At 37.9% G+C, this 16,465-nt stretch overlaps 1 protein-coding gene across 5 annotated transcripts; it reads right to left on the bottom strand.

Moving 5' to 3' along the window:
* Window positions 1–4,664: 4,664 nt before the first annotated feature.
* On the bottom strand, window positions 4,665–8,809 carry LOC145114443 (cytochrome P450 94A1-like). 5 transcript variants are annotated; one of them, XR_013711008.1, is made up of 3 exons: window positions 7,250–8,809; window positions 6,271–6,357; window positions 4,691–4,744 (listed from the first exon to the last, which is right to left on the bottom strand). XR_013711008.1 is itself a non-coding variant. In XM_079050455.1 (1 exon), the coding sequence occupies exon 1, from the start codon at window positions 8,781–8,783 to the stop codon at window positions 7,302–7,304; it is 1,482 nt and encodes a 493-aa protein (XP_078906581.1). In that variant the 5' UTR covers window positions 8,784–8,809; the 3' UTR covers window positions 7,200–7,301. The 5 variants fall into 5 exon arrangements, 1 of the variants encoding a protein (XP_078906581.1); XR_013711010.1 differs by lacking the exon at window positions 6,271–6,357 and having other exon boundaries at window positions 4,665–4,744; XR_013711011.1 differs by lacking the exon at window positions 4,691–4,744 and having other exon boundaries at window positions 6,342–6,360.
* Between the last annotated feature and the right edge of the window lie 7,656 nt (window positions 8,810–16,465).

Raw genomic sequence — 16,465 nt, 5'->3', positions numbered from 1 at the left:
TTCTCTGCGGATATACTCTCTTGAATCGGAATAAAATGAGCGCTTTTGATCAATCAATCCAAGATGACCCAAATCAAGTCCACTCTGCACGCTGTCTGAAGCAACTTTGTAATGAAACCCATGGTAATCTCTTTCCATTTCCAAACGGGAATGTCTAACGACAACATCTTGTCGTGAGCCCGCTGATGTCCGACCTTGACTTTCCTGCAAATCAAGCACCTATCTACACACCAAGTTACATCCCGACGCATCACAATGAACTACAAAGTCCTCAACACCCTCCGACAGGGTCAGAATCGGTGCCTCACACAATCTCCGTCTCAGAGTCTTAAAGTTGCATGCTGCTCAAGCCCCCGGCGAAACCTGACAGTCTTCTTTGTCAATCGAGTTAGAGGAACCGCTAGCTTGGAGAAATCCTGAATGAATCTCAGGTAGTAACCTCCCATCCCATCATCGCCTCGACCTTGGCCGGGTCGACCAGAATACCGTTCTGGTTGACAAGATGCCCCAGAAACTGTTGGATTAGGTGTCTAAGCCCATAACTAGGTATATACTTGAATTGATGGTAGCACAGTCTTTTTGGGTTGCCATCATAACTAGCAACTAGACAGGATGACATCTGGAGAGATGATGAATTTATTATTTGATTAATAAATTGAAATAAATTATTTATTAATGTATTATGAAAATAATATATTAATTAGAAATCATATTATTTAGTTAATATTTAATCAGAAATTAATTTGAATTAATTTTGGGATTAAAAGAATTAATTGAAAGTGTAGGGACTTAAGTGCAATTGTTGAATAGTTAAGGGGTTCCAGAACCTTCCTAGAAGGTGGTGGACAATTTTACTAAGGATAATTAGGGTTTTATATTATCCTAAGTAGATAATTAAAGATGTGGATAATTACCAATTTGAATTAATAATATTTTATTCAAATTAGGGTTATCTAGTGTATCCTATCTGCACTATAAATAGACCCATAGGGCTTGTGATTTTCGGCCACTCTGAATCCCAGAAGGATAACCGAATTTCTAAGAGCTTCTCCTCCTCTCTCCTCTCTCATCCTCTTGCTTAGTTTGAGTGTGAACCGTTGGAGGCGTGACACTTGTGACGTTTGCTCTCAAGGTTAAAGAAGACTTGGATTTTTATTGTTATTGCAACATAACAATCAAAGGTATGTTTACTAACTCTGGGTATGTTTTTCGAAATTATAATAGTGCAATTAGGGTTTTCCTTTTGATGTTCAATACTTGTATGTTCAATTAGAGAAAACATAGATCAAAGCAATTAGGGTTGCATGCCCACATATGATTGTTATGCTCAAACCCCATCAGAAACTGCACCTCGCGCAACCAGAACTCGCACTTGGAGAACTTCGCATACAATCTCTCCTTCCTCAAGGTCTCCAATATCTCCCTCAGATGCTCCTCATGCAGCTCATGGGTCTTATAACAGACCAAGATATCATCGATAAACACAATCATAAAACCGATCCAGCATATACCTGCATACGCAGTTCATGAGGTCCATGAACACAGCTGGAGCATTGGTGAGCCCAAAGGGCATCACCACGAACTCGTAATGACCATAACGAGTCTGGAAGGCTGTCATCTGCGTATCATCCTCTCTGACCCTCATCTGATGATAACCCGAACGTAGATCAATCTTGGATAACCAAGATGCAACCTGAAGTTGGTCAAACAAATCATCAATCCTCGGAAGCGGATAACGGTTCTTCACCGTTAGCTTATTCAGCTCCTGGTAGTCAATACACATCCGATGCGACCCATCCTTCTTTTTTACAAGAAAGATCGGCGTTCCCCAAGACGAACTGCTCGGTTGAATGAACCCCTTGTCTAACAGCTCATGCAGTTGTGTAGACAACTCCTGCATCTCTAAAGGAGCTAACTGATACGATGCTTTGGTTATCGGAGCCGCACCAGGAACCAAGTCAATCCTAAACTCCACCTACCTCTTCGGAGGCACTCCAGGCAAGTCCTCCAGGAACACATCCGGGTATTCCCGAATAACCGTCACATCATCCACAGTCGCCTTACCCTTTTCCCGGGTATCCATAACATAGGCAACATATTCGAAACAACCCCGCTGAAGATAGCGTCTGAACCTAGCGGCTGAACATAGAATCGGCCCACGCTGAGCACCCTTTCCCCGAACCACTAATTCTCCCCCACTTAGGGTCCGAATGCGTACCATCTGATGCTCACAATCAATCAAGGCAACATTGGGGCTCAACCATTCCATCCCTACAATAACCTTGTTCCCGCGCATAGGAATAGGGACCAAATCAATCGGATACTGCTCGTTGAACATCTCTAGAACACAACCCCGATGAACCCTCGATACCCAGACAGATCGATCGTTCGCAATCTCAACCTCTAATGGGCAATCCAGCTCTTCCGGAGCACCAACAAACCTCTTGCTGAGCGCAAGAGATACAAAAGATCGGATAGCCCCCGAATCAAACAATACCAAGGCAGAGATATCGTTCAAGAGGAACGATCCTAAAACAAAACACACAAATATAAGCAGAAAATCAACATAAATAAAGGGATAAAGAGAAGATACATATCCATCACCACATCAGGTGCTACGCGAGCCTCCTCGGATGTCAGCTGAAAAGCCCTGCTCCTCACAAAATGCGCATCCGCCTTGCCCTGGCGGCCATCAGTAATCTGTAGAGTCGTTGGAGCAGGTGCTACCATTGGTCCCGTTGCTGCCAAACTCGGGTAATTGGCCATCTTATGGCCCTTCTGATTGTAATAGAAGCAAATCAGGCCAGATGTCTGGGTGGTGGTAGTAGCAGTGCAATCCTTGCTAATATGACCTGTCTTGCCACACTTGAAGCGGCTGGAACCACCCACCATGCACGCCCCATCGTGCACCTTGTCGCACTTGCCACAACGGCCCGAACCTTCTGGTCTCACGATCTCGAGTCAAAAACCTTGGGCCTCTTGCCCGAACCTTCTAAGCCCTGAACCTGATCCGGTTTCCTCTTCCTCTCCATCTCCAAGTCAATCTCTCTCTCTCTCCCTGGCCGATCCAGTGTCCTGCAACTGGATCGGCTTACAAACTCCCGGATATCACTCCTCAACATCTCATGCTACCTTGCCTTCTTCATTTCCTCATCCTCCACATACTGCAGAACCAGCAACGCCTTCTCGCAGAACATAGCGGTGATCTCAGCCACCGTCTCAGTAGTCTGGCGAAGGTCCTGGAACTCTCTCGCCAATTGTTGGACCTCAATCACAGGTGCGAACTCGGCCCAAAATCTCGTCACAAAATCCTCCCAAGTCATGGACTCAATCGCCTTGCCTCCCAAGGCATGTCCTACCTCCTCCCACCAGTACCGGGCTCTATCTTTCAGAAGACAGGAATCAAGTCTGACCTTTGCCCCATCGTGACAACTGCTAGTGCGGAAGGCATTAGCGACATCCGCTAACCAACGTTTGCTCGCGATCGAGTCCTTCTTCCTGGAGAACTCCGGGGTCCCACATGCCCGAAACTCACGGAAAGTCAAAGTGTGAGCTCTCGTCATCGCTACCATCTCAGAACGGAATGAGCCCAAGCGCTCCTCTAAAACCACCATTATACCCTCCTTGATCATACCAAAGATCATAGGAGTCTGCTCGAGTATGTTGTGGGTAATCTCTGACGATATGAACTCCCACATCTGGTATCATCGTAGATTTCCTTGACTCGAGTATGGATCCACTGCTTTCAGTAGTACGGGCCCATATTGCGTTCCACATCTATCCGTACTTTCCTCAAGGATCGCTTCGAATTCTCCAAGTCACTTCCTTATCCATACATACAATCCTCAACAAAACAAGGCTCCCAACATTAAATCTCTTCCTATGTTTTCCTAGGGCAACTACCACACTACTCCCCGCCATCAGCTGCGGAAGGAACTCCCCCTAACATCCTCTAACTAGCTCACGAATACAATTTCATATCATCGACACCAGATAATTCTTCGAATGAAAGGTATCACACTACAACGGTTTGACTCAAACAAGAGTTCCACAATAGAGTTAAAACCTAACCTTCTAAAATTATTTAGCCTCAACAATATGTAACTTAGCATATTCGCTTACTAGTTAGCTGAAGTTAATGGGAACTCCTAAAAGCACAAAACATGCAGCATTCGAGCATCGAGTAATCAAAACAAGCATAACCTAAACAGGTAATCCTATCTCTGATTGATCAGTACTCGCATTCAAGTCTACAAGCTCATCAATAGGCATACAAAGGCATCTCTCCTAGAATTCTTTCATGCAAATCGTTAACAAATCCTTAGCCCTAAACTAGCATGCGATTCACAAATTCACAAATCAAAGCATATCATAAAACATGTATGGGTATTTTGGGAAAACTTACTTGATCTCGGTCAATTGCATTCACCACACCCCTTTTCTTTTATTAGAAAACTATTTTATAAAACATTTCCTTTTGAAAAAAATTCACCAAACCCTCAGTTTGAGTTCAGACACACCCGAGAGTGTGCTTGAATCTCTCAAACCAAGACTCTGATACCAACTTGTAACGTCACAAAAATCAAGACCAAAAATTTAAAATTTTAGAATAATAAAACCATCTTTCAAAACATGTTCATAAAACCATAATAGAATCAAAGTATATCTAAAACACCCAAATACATCAGAGTCAAATAAAATACGGAACAATGTGGTGTGTGCGATGCGATCAGATCCGAAGTACCTGAAACATAAACTTAAAACCGTAAGCACGAAACTTAGTGAGTTCACCAAAATACCACATACCATACATATCAAACATATAACGTGCCCCACTCGGAACAGATCTGTCAGAAATATGAGATAGGCCCCGCCTCATCACATTCATCAGGCCCCATCTAGCATCGTGCCCCACCCGGTATACATATAAAATATCATACATGCAAGAGTCACACAGACAACTAGCATCCTAATCGTAATAAATCATGGGTCAGCATTGGTGCCTTTGACCCGCAAAGCAAAGTGAGGAAACTCACCTCAAATTGTTGAACCTCTTAGATAAATACTCAGACTGTTGATATGGAAAAATCCCCGCGCTAACACCATCAAATAATATCCAATCAGTAAGATGGTTACAACCCATAACTGGGATCCCAGTTCAACTGTCCAATACTCATGGTAAAAGACCATTTTACCCCTTCCTAACTTAGCCTAAAATCTGAGGCCCAATCCAATAGTACCAAAAATCCCAATATGGCCCAAAGCTCTAAAAGATTCCCAAAACTCATTATGGGCACAAACACAAGAAGGCCCAAAGCCTATAAATGGCTTAAAGTCAGAAGGGTTGATGGCTCATCAAGGCCTAAACTCCATTAGTCCGAAAATGACCCAAAGTCGCAAAATCCCAATCCATTTCCGGTATGTTGCGCGTACCAGACGTACGCCCAACGTACTAGGTTGCATGCATGTCGCGGACACAGGCACGTACGCGCATCGTACTCTTGAGTACGCCCAGTGTACGCGCCTGATAAGCACTTTTTCTGCTTAATACTTGCCTTCCAACATCCAAATTTCAGATCCAAGTCCAAAAGAACGTCTTAATCCATAAAGTCGTGAACTTGGAGCCTTCGCATGGCTCAAAAGGACCCAAACCTCACTTTTAGCACTCTACTTTCGGCATAATGACCTAAACAAATGCATGGTTGATCCACAACCATCAAGGTGCTAACTTTATGGACTAAGGACCTCAGAAACATCAAAAGAAGCAACTCCTAAGTTCTAGAGTGGAAAGAATCCACTAGATCTCAACATATGACCAAAATGGGACCAAAACTTCATAAAGACTAGATCTAAGCAAACAATGAGCAAGTTCAAAGCTTTATACCTCAATGAAGCTGGAAATGATGAGAGAAATTTGGATCTACAAGCTCAAGCCACACCAAAGCAACCTCTAAGTGTTCTTCCTTCAAATCACCAAAACTCACTTCCAAGCTCAAATCTCACAAATGACAATTAGAGTTTCGATCTTAGGGTTTTGAGGAGTGGAGGCTGAACATAATATGCACCCAAGGCAACATAAGTTGCTTAAATACGGCACAAACCCTAAAAATTAGGGTTTGCCCCTGCTTAGCGTGCGTCCAGCGTACGTGGGTGCCTCCGCATCTAATATTCGAGCTAGTACGCTCAACATATTCATAGAGTGCACCTAACGTACTCACTTAGGGACCAAAATGAAAAGAATTTAACAAATAGGGTATAAAAGGAACATACCCCTAAATCGTGAATGTTACATACACACTGTAGAAGGAGCTAATGGTGGCGACGACGGTAGTAGTGGTGGTGTTACTCAAACGCATCCTGCTGTGATTCACCGGTCAAATCCGACTATTTCGTAGAATGTGCAGGATATGAATCAGGTTATTGCTTCTTCTTTTTTTATTATATTTCGATTTAGTTGTTTGTTGGGATTTTAATGCTAACAATTTCATTTATTATATGTCTGGTGCAAGAGATCTGGAACATGCCTAAAGACGATCTGATGCAATTCATAACCCATAATAGCAACGTGCTTCCATTTTTTTTACATAAACTATCAATGTATTGTCCATGGTACCATTGTATTCGCATTTTGTTCACACCAAACATAAACTGTTAATGATTGCAAAATTTACTTCTACTTTATTTCATTTTTAAGCATCGTACTTTTAGAGTTAACCAATTATAGCGTCCTACTTTCGTGACCCACCAAACATGTAAAGAAAAAACCAGATTCACTAGTTTACAATATTTGTGACTTGTAAGGCTGTGTGTCTTCTTTGTTTTGTTTTGGACAATTTTGCCGCTATAGAGTTTCGGTTAACTATCAAATGGATTTTACTTTTATTGGTGGAAATTTTACAATTCATGTCACAGAATGCAATGCTATTACTGATCAAAAAATAAAAAAATCTATTATAGTTTATAGGACTTTGGGATTGACTTTTGAGAAGAACGGTGTACATGTTTATCAATAGCGTTGGTCATATTAATATGGATATTTGATACGTGTTACCATTCTATAACTAAATTATACGTTGTTTTTATCAGAATATGTAACTACATAATGTTTCCGATTACATGATAGTTTGTTTTCAAAACTTTATTATTTAGAAATCCATTTTCTTATTCATAATAATAATGAATTAAAGTATATCTACGTATTTTAATAAATTCTAGCTTATTACGAAATTGATAAAAATAATGAACTTACAGGTACATATATGTAGATAGCTCATCAAACCCTTTCATAATTACTTTTTTAATCATCCTTTTCGTTCCTTAATCTTGACCGGAAACCCACCTTTCATTTTGGAGGTCAAAGCCGCCACAAAAACTGGCTCACTACCATCATCCACCGCAGGAACCACCATAAACTGCCGTAAAACGCCTGCCACCACTCGCTTCATCTGCAAAAACGCCATATCCTTCCCCAGACAAATCCTCGGACCCGCCTGAAATACTGGATATACATACGGATCCCTCGCCCTAAACTTCATCTTCTCCGCCGTATCATCCTTTTCCAACCATCTCTCCGGTCGGAATTCCATCCAATTTTCCCCCCAAATGCTTTCCATTCTTCCCATTGCATACGGATGATAACTCACCATCATACCTTTCTTCACGACGGTCCCGTCCGGCAAAACGTCGTCGGCGTTCGCCAGCTTCGAGTCCACCGGAACCGGCGGGTAGAGCCTCATGCTTTCACAGAGACTAGCATGAGTGTAAACCATATCCTTCACTTCATCGTAAATGGGGGAATCTGATTTCTCTTTGACTTCTTTCACAACTTCACTTTCGATCGCCGGGTTCTTGTAAAGTAACCAGAAGAACCACGTCAAAGCCGCCGAGGTTGTGTCTCTTCCGGCGAGTATGAAGCTGATTACAATATCCGTTACAAGGTTCTCATCCAAATGACCCGAGTTCAGAAATCGTGATAACAAATCAACGGGTTCGGTCGTGAGTTCTTGTTTCTTTTCGTTCAATATTTTCGTGGTAAACCGACGAATCTCGGCAACTGCTTCTTTAAGTCGTTTCTCCGATCCGATGTTTAAAAACCTTTTGAACTTCCAAAACAATGGCGTAATCGTACGGAATCTCTCACTGCTAATACGAACAGCGTCTTCGAAAGCAACTGCAAATTTAGCTTGTGGCAGCGACGGGGTTAAGTAAGCAGGATCATACCCAAAGGCGATTCTGCAAATATTATCAAGCGCAAATCTTTGAAGAATGTCTTGGAGATCAAGAACAGTATCATTAGCAGCAGCGGTGGTTAATATTGGGATTAAACGATTGTTAAGTTCATCATCGACCACATGTTCGACGAAATGGCGAAGAGACTTTGTGTTAAATTCATGGCTGGAAAGCTGTCTCTGGAACTTCCATTCGTCACCATCGACGTTAAAGATTCCATCTCCGAGCAGATCGAAGAGAGTTGACCGGAAAATATCACCTTTTTGGTATGTTGAGAATTTAGTCTTGAGGATATGCTGAACGTTTGCGGGGTTTCCGGTGAGCACACGTTTTTGACCGAAAGGACGGCGGACCACGAAGGTGAAGCTGGGGGAGTTGTGGATAGCGTCGGAGGTCCACTGTGTAAGACGGTGGCTATTGGCGTAGATGGAGAGATAATTGCCGATGAACGGGTATGATTTGGGTTGTGAGTTTTCATCGGAATCGGTAAGAAGTAGTTTGAAGAAGATGAAAAGAAAGGGAAGAAAGTAAAAGAGAAGTGACACTTCGAACATTGTTGTTCAGTACCACAATTTAATGATCGAATGAAAAATTGTTAAGGTTCGATATCTATTTATAGTAATTTATTAATTTCTTATGTCAATCATATCTCTAAACCATAACTTCAAGTAAAAAGCAACATTAGATATTAAAACCTTTAGTATAAATATTTTAGTATAAATATTAGGTGTGAGACGCGGTATAATATTAGTGAAAATTATGTATTATTTGTGTAGTAAACATGTTAATTATAACAAAATGTTAAATATTAATGTTTAATCTTAATTTATTAGAAATTGAAATTTGAAATTTAAGATTAATATTGTTATTATGGTCTATTTCATTTATGGAAACTAAAATTAATATGAAAATAAAAAATGAAAGTAAATGACAAGTGACAAATGGAAAATATATATCTCTAAATTACCACAATGGAAAATATATATCTCTAAATTACCACAAACTCACATTAGAAATACTTCTTTCTTATTTATTTATTTATTACTATTATTTTTTTATCAAACCAAAGACCTCGATAGAGAAGAAATAATACTTTTTTTTTTACATTTCAAATAGCATTATATATATATTTTTATACATAATAATTTATGTTTTATAAAATTATATAAAATAATATTTTAATTTATAAATTGTTATGTATGAAAAAAAATTATTATCTTTAATTTTAAAATAATACTAGTTTAGTAAATATTTAAATAGGTTTTTAAATAATGCTTTTTGAATATAAAATTTTGTTTAGCAAAAAAAAAAATCCTATTTTGATCAATAACCGGCATAACTAAAGGAATGACCGTTTTTATGTCGATTTTTGTTTTAAGAAATAGACAAAAGTTAACCAAATCGTTAAAACAACTATCAATTTTGCGGCGTGAAATCGATGAGATTATCCACAAATTATAGTGTTATATGCAATTAAGCATTTTGTAAAAGAAAAATAAAAAAAATAAAAAATAAAATAAAATACCACTCACAGTTGACATTTGGAACTTGATTTCTTCTGCAAAAGCCAAAAATGACCATTTTGAAGATGTCATTGCAAACTCGCAAATTTCATTTGCGAAACTTTCAATTGCGAAACTTTCAATACATGTGATTACATTCAAACTTATCACTTTATTTATGAATTCAACAAATCATATTTTATTTTCCAACTATTTATTTGAGTAATATATGAAGTTTGTTTTAATCTTAACATTCTTTTATTCAAAGTAATACGAGTTAATTTGATTTTTTTCCATTGTGAAAATAAAGATTGTCATAGTAGTTGTGACATCTTTATTTTTATGGTTTTTTTTAAAACTTTTTAGTTTATGTTTATTTAAAACATTTATTATTGTGGAATTGGTCCAAAAATATCATTGACATAATATAATATCAAAATCAAGACATTTCAGACAAAATTTTATATTTTAAAAGTCTGAGATGTCATAACTAATACAAGAACGTAAACATAAACATGTCTTACATCAATATTTTAGCAATCTACGAACACCTTAAATCTCTCAGCAGATAATTACATTATCTATTAGTATATTCGTATCGCTACGTGTGATATATAGAAACTGAGTGAGTTATGTTGCGAAACCTGGTGAGCACATATGGTTTTCAACCCACAATATTATAATCTTTAATTATATAATATTCAACATTTAAATAACTCGGGTACCTTATTCTCGTTTTTCTCACTTCCTAATCTTAAATCTCAAGAGATCTTTTCTAAAGGATATTTAACAGCAGTCATCTATATTTCCTTGAGTAATTAGGTACAACAGTATGACAATACCTTGTACACCGCACGGTAGTCCAGTAGTAGTACTTTGGGTAAACACGGCAGTACGATAGTACTTTTGGTGTAGACACAACAAGTACAATGGTACTTTGGACAGACATGACAATACAATAGTACTTTTGAATAAACACAACAAGTCACGACTGATATTTTCGCACAACACTCAGTAACATATCACTGTCATTATCTTACATAGCCCTATCACAACCTCTCATTTATTATTTTACACAACCCATTACTACCCAGTCATATTATTAAGTATAACATACGATTAGATAAAGTAACGATCATATCATGTAGTACGAATATATTAAACATAGCAAAAACAACGCACATAGCATTTAAGCATATATGATACTTGTATTTATGTGTAAGTTTGAAAGTAACCATGCACTCACTTGTTAAAGTTATGATTTGGAAATCGGACAACGCTTCGCTTTAGCACTTAGCTTTTCCTTTTATGTGACCTAGTATAAGGGGGTGTTTGGATAAATTGGATTATAGCTTATTAGCTTATTTGCGGTGGGAATAAGCAATAAGCAATAAGCAAGGAGAGGAGATACTTATTAAAATCAGCTTATTTAGCTTATCCCTACGACAATAAGCTGATTTTTAAGGATTCTTATCCAAACACTTAAACTTAGCTTATTGTGGTGGGAATAAGCAATAAGCAATAAACACCCTCTTTTTTCCTTATCCAAACACCCCCTAATTGTCACTAAGTCTTAGTCTGATATTACTTATGACTAATGATAATATAGATTCCTCAATAATCCTAATGTCTACTAATCTATAGTTAAAAATGGACAACCAAGTAAGATCATATCGGAGGTAGGGTCAGTTTGGTATACAGAGTATACCGTTTGAAAATCCTACTTTAAACACCTCAATAAATCCAACCTAGACATCATCCCCGTAAATAGATCTATCAATAATATGATGTTAGATTTACTGATAAGTCTTATTTTTAAATTCATAACAACAACTATGAATTTAAATATAAATTACACTAAAATAATATAGAGTGTAATTTAACTTACAGAGATTCCCTAGACAAAAGTCCAGAAATTGTATTGGCAGAGCTTCTACTCAAAGGCTACTACATGTCGAACACTCAGGGGTCACAGGGCTTCGCGGTATACTAAAAAATAAGGAAATTTTTGTTGAATTAGGTGTCTAAACCTATAACTATATTTGGTATGTACTTGAATTGATAGTAACATAGTCCTTTTGGGTTGCCTTCACACTAGTAACTAGATAGGATGATTAATTGAGGAAGAGGTTGAATTTATTATTTGGAATAATAAATTAGTATATAAAATGATTTATTAATATGTTATGAAAATAATATATTAATTAGAAATCATGTTGTTTAATTAATATTTAATCAAAAATTAATTTGGAATTAATTTTGGGATTAAAGGAATTAATTAAAAGTTCAGCGGGTGTTTTACAATTAATTAATTGTTGCGGTTTGGGCTCTTGGATCGCCCTAAGAAGGGTTGGCCGAAAATCTTAGGGAGGCCCTAAGGATTTTCGTCCATGGCCTAAAGAAGGGAGATCCATGGGTTGTTTAGGCCTTAAGCTGGAAATTAGGGTTTCCAACTTCAAACCCTTTGGGACTAAGCAACCTTGACTACAAAAGGAGCATCACCCCTTTAGATTTCGGCCATCCTAAGAAACCCTAGAAGAGCCTAAATTTTGAGCAACTCCCTCCTCTCTCCTATCTCTCATAATCATCCTCTTGCTTTGGTGTGTTTGTGAGCCATTAGAGGTGTTACATTTGTGGCACTTGTTCTCAAAGTCAAGATCTTCAAAGGATTCTATTGCTATTACTACATAACAATAAAGGTATGTATTTAAACCCTAGTTTTATGTTAATTTTGAAAATTGTACATGCATCATAGGGTTTCTAGTTTTGTGTTCAATGCTTGTATGTCTAATAGAGAAAACATAGATCCAACAATTAGGGTTGCATCCACACATATGATTGTTTGCTATGTATAAAACCCATCTGTGGTATCAGAGCAATTGGTTTTTGTTTTCAGTTATATTTGATTCAATTGATTGAATTTGACAAAATTAGGGTTTATGGAAATTAAACCATAGGCCTTGGATTTTTCGCAATTAGAGTTTCATAACCCTGTTTTTCAAAAATTGCTAGGGGTTTATAAATCCTTTCCTTTGGCCTCCATATTTTCGAGATCTAGGCTTTCCTAACCCTAAGGTTTTCGAAAATTAGGCAAGGTTGAAAGCCTTGCCTTCCACCCCAAGTCATGGATTTCGAAATTAGGGTTTTGGGTGGGTTGTTATATTTGGTAATTATCTTGTTAATTGTTTAATTGGATAATTAAAGATTTTGGTATATCCCTCCCAAAATTTTGAAATCTAGGGGGTAAGGGATTAGGTTAAATTAATTTGTTTAATTTAATGGATAATCCTTATTTGATTTAATAAATTAGTTAAAGGTTTAATTAATAGATAATTATTAAATCAAAGTTTTTAAATTTTAAAATTGAAATTAAATTTGTTTAATTTTTGAAATTTTAAATTGATTTAAAACCCTAGTATTTTGAAATGTTTTAAATGCACCCTTATACTATATGTAATATTAAAGGTTTAAATATTTACTATACGTATAAGACAAGTTAGTCGAACCACTAGTACACCTCATTCACGAAGCCGATCTATAAGTGGGATATAAGGAAACTGCCTATAAAATGACGGTTGAATGGGTGTCCACTCTCACCTACCGCTTCCTTAATTGGTGGAGGGTCGTTAGCCGAACGGGTTTGATAGGACACTTAATTCTCATTAATAACTATAATGGAATAAATAAAGTAACTAATGTTTTTTTATTAAATTCCCAATCTTAGTTACTTTAGGAAAATGTGAATTTGATGCTAATCCATGAAATTGCACATTGCACTTTATAAAAGTCGTTAGTGGAGCGTGTGTGGTTAACCGGCACACTAATATGAACTAATAAAGGGTGGAAATGGGTGTCTCGTAAATTATCATTGATTAATGGAGTGTGTGTGTGGTTAACCGACACATTAATTAGGTGATAAATGACATCGAGAGTACCAAACAAATTTGCATGGTTATTCACATATTGTTTGTGAACCTCGGTATCCCAGTCACAAATGGAAAGGGCATAATCGAGATTAAACATGCCATTGAATAGTTCAGTGAATCTCAAAAGATCTAGGAATTTCATTTAAAACCTAATTCATTTAAATTTCGTTTTTTTCGTGGTGAAATTGGTAAATCGTCATTTACCTACCTTTAAATAATTTGCAATTAGATTACAACATCCCTCTTCTGAATTGTGAATTATTTAGTTGGATCCTAGCCTTAGTATTTCATTTGGGTGTTATATTGAGGATTTTCTTATCTAATCAAAACTTGTCCTTTTTCCTTTTCAGATGTCAACTTCAAACAATGCTTCTGGTTCCTCCTCCAACAACAAAAACTCCTCCAACCACTTCTCTCTCTTGAGCATCTGCTCGAAAGTCACTTTCGATGGCTCCAATTAAAATGATTGGATCCGTAACATCAAGATGGCTTTGCGATTCGAGGACAAGAAATATGTTCTCGAGAAAGAGCAGAAAGAGATTGATGAAATCACCGCTACTCCTAAAGAACTAGCTGAGTATTGGAGACACTGCAATGATGCTACCAAAGTGGCATGCCTCATGGTGGCTACTATGACTCTTGAGCTACAAAGGTTCTATGAGGACTATTGGCCATATGAGATGTGCAAGGACTTGATGGAGAAGTACCATTAACGAGCTCGTCAAGAAAGGTACGAGATAGTCAAGTCACTCATAACCAACAAGATGAAGGACGGAGAGTTCGTCATGACCCACTTGCAACGCATGCAACGTTATGTGGATCGTCTGTTGAAACTCAATGTGAACTTTAATGAGGAATTGGCTATTGAAATAGTCTTGCACTCATTACCTAGCTGTTATGATCAGTTCATAATGACCTATCATTTGAACAAAGAGGAGACCACATTGAGCCAGATCCAAAGCTTGTTGAGAACCACCGAGTGTGGAATGAAAGGAAAGAGTATTGCCTCCACTCCTGTTGTTGCTGCTGCTGCTCCCGTCTTGGCCATAGGGAAAGGGAAGGGGAAGAAGAGGACAACTCCTCCTAAGCAGAATTGGAAGGGAAAGTCTCAAGCTGGGTCATCCAGCAATGACCTTAAAGGCAAAGCCAGTTCTGATTCTCCTCCCGCCTCTGATTCGAAGAGGCTACTTGCTTTTACTGCCATGACAATGGGCATTGGAAGAGAAGCTGCCCCAAGTACTTGCAAGACATAAAGAATGGCAAGATCAAGCCAACCTCGACAAGTATTTACACTATCCTATCTAATATTCTGGAGTATTTATGATGTTGTTCCGGAGTTGGTGCTGGTTGGTGGGAATTTTGGTCCGGAATCTGACACCACGTACATTTCGGACTGATAAAGTGTAGTTCGAACTACCGTACGGAATGGTCGTACATTTTGGGGTGATGTTCCGAAGAGCTAGAATTAGGGTATTTGTATGGTTTTGTTCCATATTGAAATATATTTGTGTGTTCAATATATATGTGTGTTTGATACTTTCCATATACATTCCGGAAAAGTATGTATACGACATTTTTTCGAGTGCCAGTTTCTAATAGAGGGCAATGACAACGTATCGACGAATGTATGTAGTATATTGCTCCAGATACACATGCTTTGGTGTAGATATAAGCAATGATATCAACTTAGATGGGTTATTTATGTTGGTTTCTTCCAAGTCCAGGTTACACACTAATCAAATTCGTCTATTTTTTCAATGTCATGGATCAAATATTGTTATGCAGATTCTTGACAATAATAATGTTAGATATTTTCTTAGTTTTGCTAGTAATATGCCTCCCAACACAATACAATTGTTTGTTGTTAATAATGTTATGGAAAGTGGTACTAACCTGGGGAAAATCGTTCTGGTGGAAATGGGTCTTCTGGTGCTGGAAGTAACCAAATTTGTAATTTATTACCCATGACAACCAACCATATTCCTTCTTACAATGACTATACAGATGGGGTTGATTAAAGGTCAAAAGGTAAGGTTGTTGTTCACGATGACCCTACTGTTGATGTTGATGAATATGGTAATGATGAGGCAAAGCTAATGATGTTGCTTGATGATGGTAATATAATTCCACATGGAGAGCCAGTTGAACATTTTCAGAGTCACACAAGTAGAAACAGTGATGCTCCGTTTCCTAGAGAGTCAACAAAAAATGAATCTTCAAGTAGGTCCAAGTCAAGTGCAAAAATTAACGTTAAGTCTAAGAGTAGACCTCAAGTTAATGCTAACACTACTAGAAAACATCCCTTTAATGACACGCAAACAATGACACGCACTGATTTACGATACGTATTTTTTGCACGTCCTAAAAATAATGACAATTTTCTAAAATTTGAAGGATAGAGGACACGCATTTTTGCGTTCCCTAAAATTAGTGTCCAACAAAAAAAAACACGGAGGACACCTGTCATAAAAAGTGTGTCGTGTAAAGGTGTCATTTTATATTTTTTTTTGGGAAGGCGCGTTCTCCGTTTTTTTAATAGCCGATGGGGGGAAATGAAATCCCAAAAAAATTAAACGCCCCCGCCTTATGCGTCTCCTTTTTCTCCTTCTAAAATCCTCTACCAAAGAGCCCTAATAGAATTGTGAGGTTGTCAATCCTTCTTCCAGGTTAAATAATTTCTTCCCAATTCCCCTTCACCTTCTTCCTACACTTCGTCCCCCCAAATTTTGCTGCTTCTTCGATCTAACAACTCACGTGTTTACACACAGGCACACATACAATTGCGTTGAACGAAGAAAGACGGAAGTC

The sequence above is a fragment of the Lactuca virosa genome, chromosome 5 (genome assembly GCF_052849685.1).
Source record: "Lactuca virosa cultivar CGN04683 chromosome 5, Lactuca_virosa_CGN04683_v6, whole genome shotgun sequence".
NCBI classification, from domain to species: Eukaryota; Viridiplantae; Streptophyta; class Magnoliopsida; order Asterales; family Asteraceae; genus Lactuca; species Lactuca virosa.
Note: the sequence above shows the minus strand (reverse complement) of the source record. Positions and strands in the feature narration are given on the sequence as shown.

What these genes read in the sequence shown, in the direction of transcription:
- LOC145114443 (XM_079050455.1), bottom strand. Translation starts at nt 8,783, where the DNA reads ATGTTCGAAGTGTCACTTCTCTTTTACTTTCTTCCCTTTCTTTTCATC.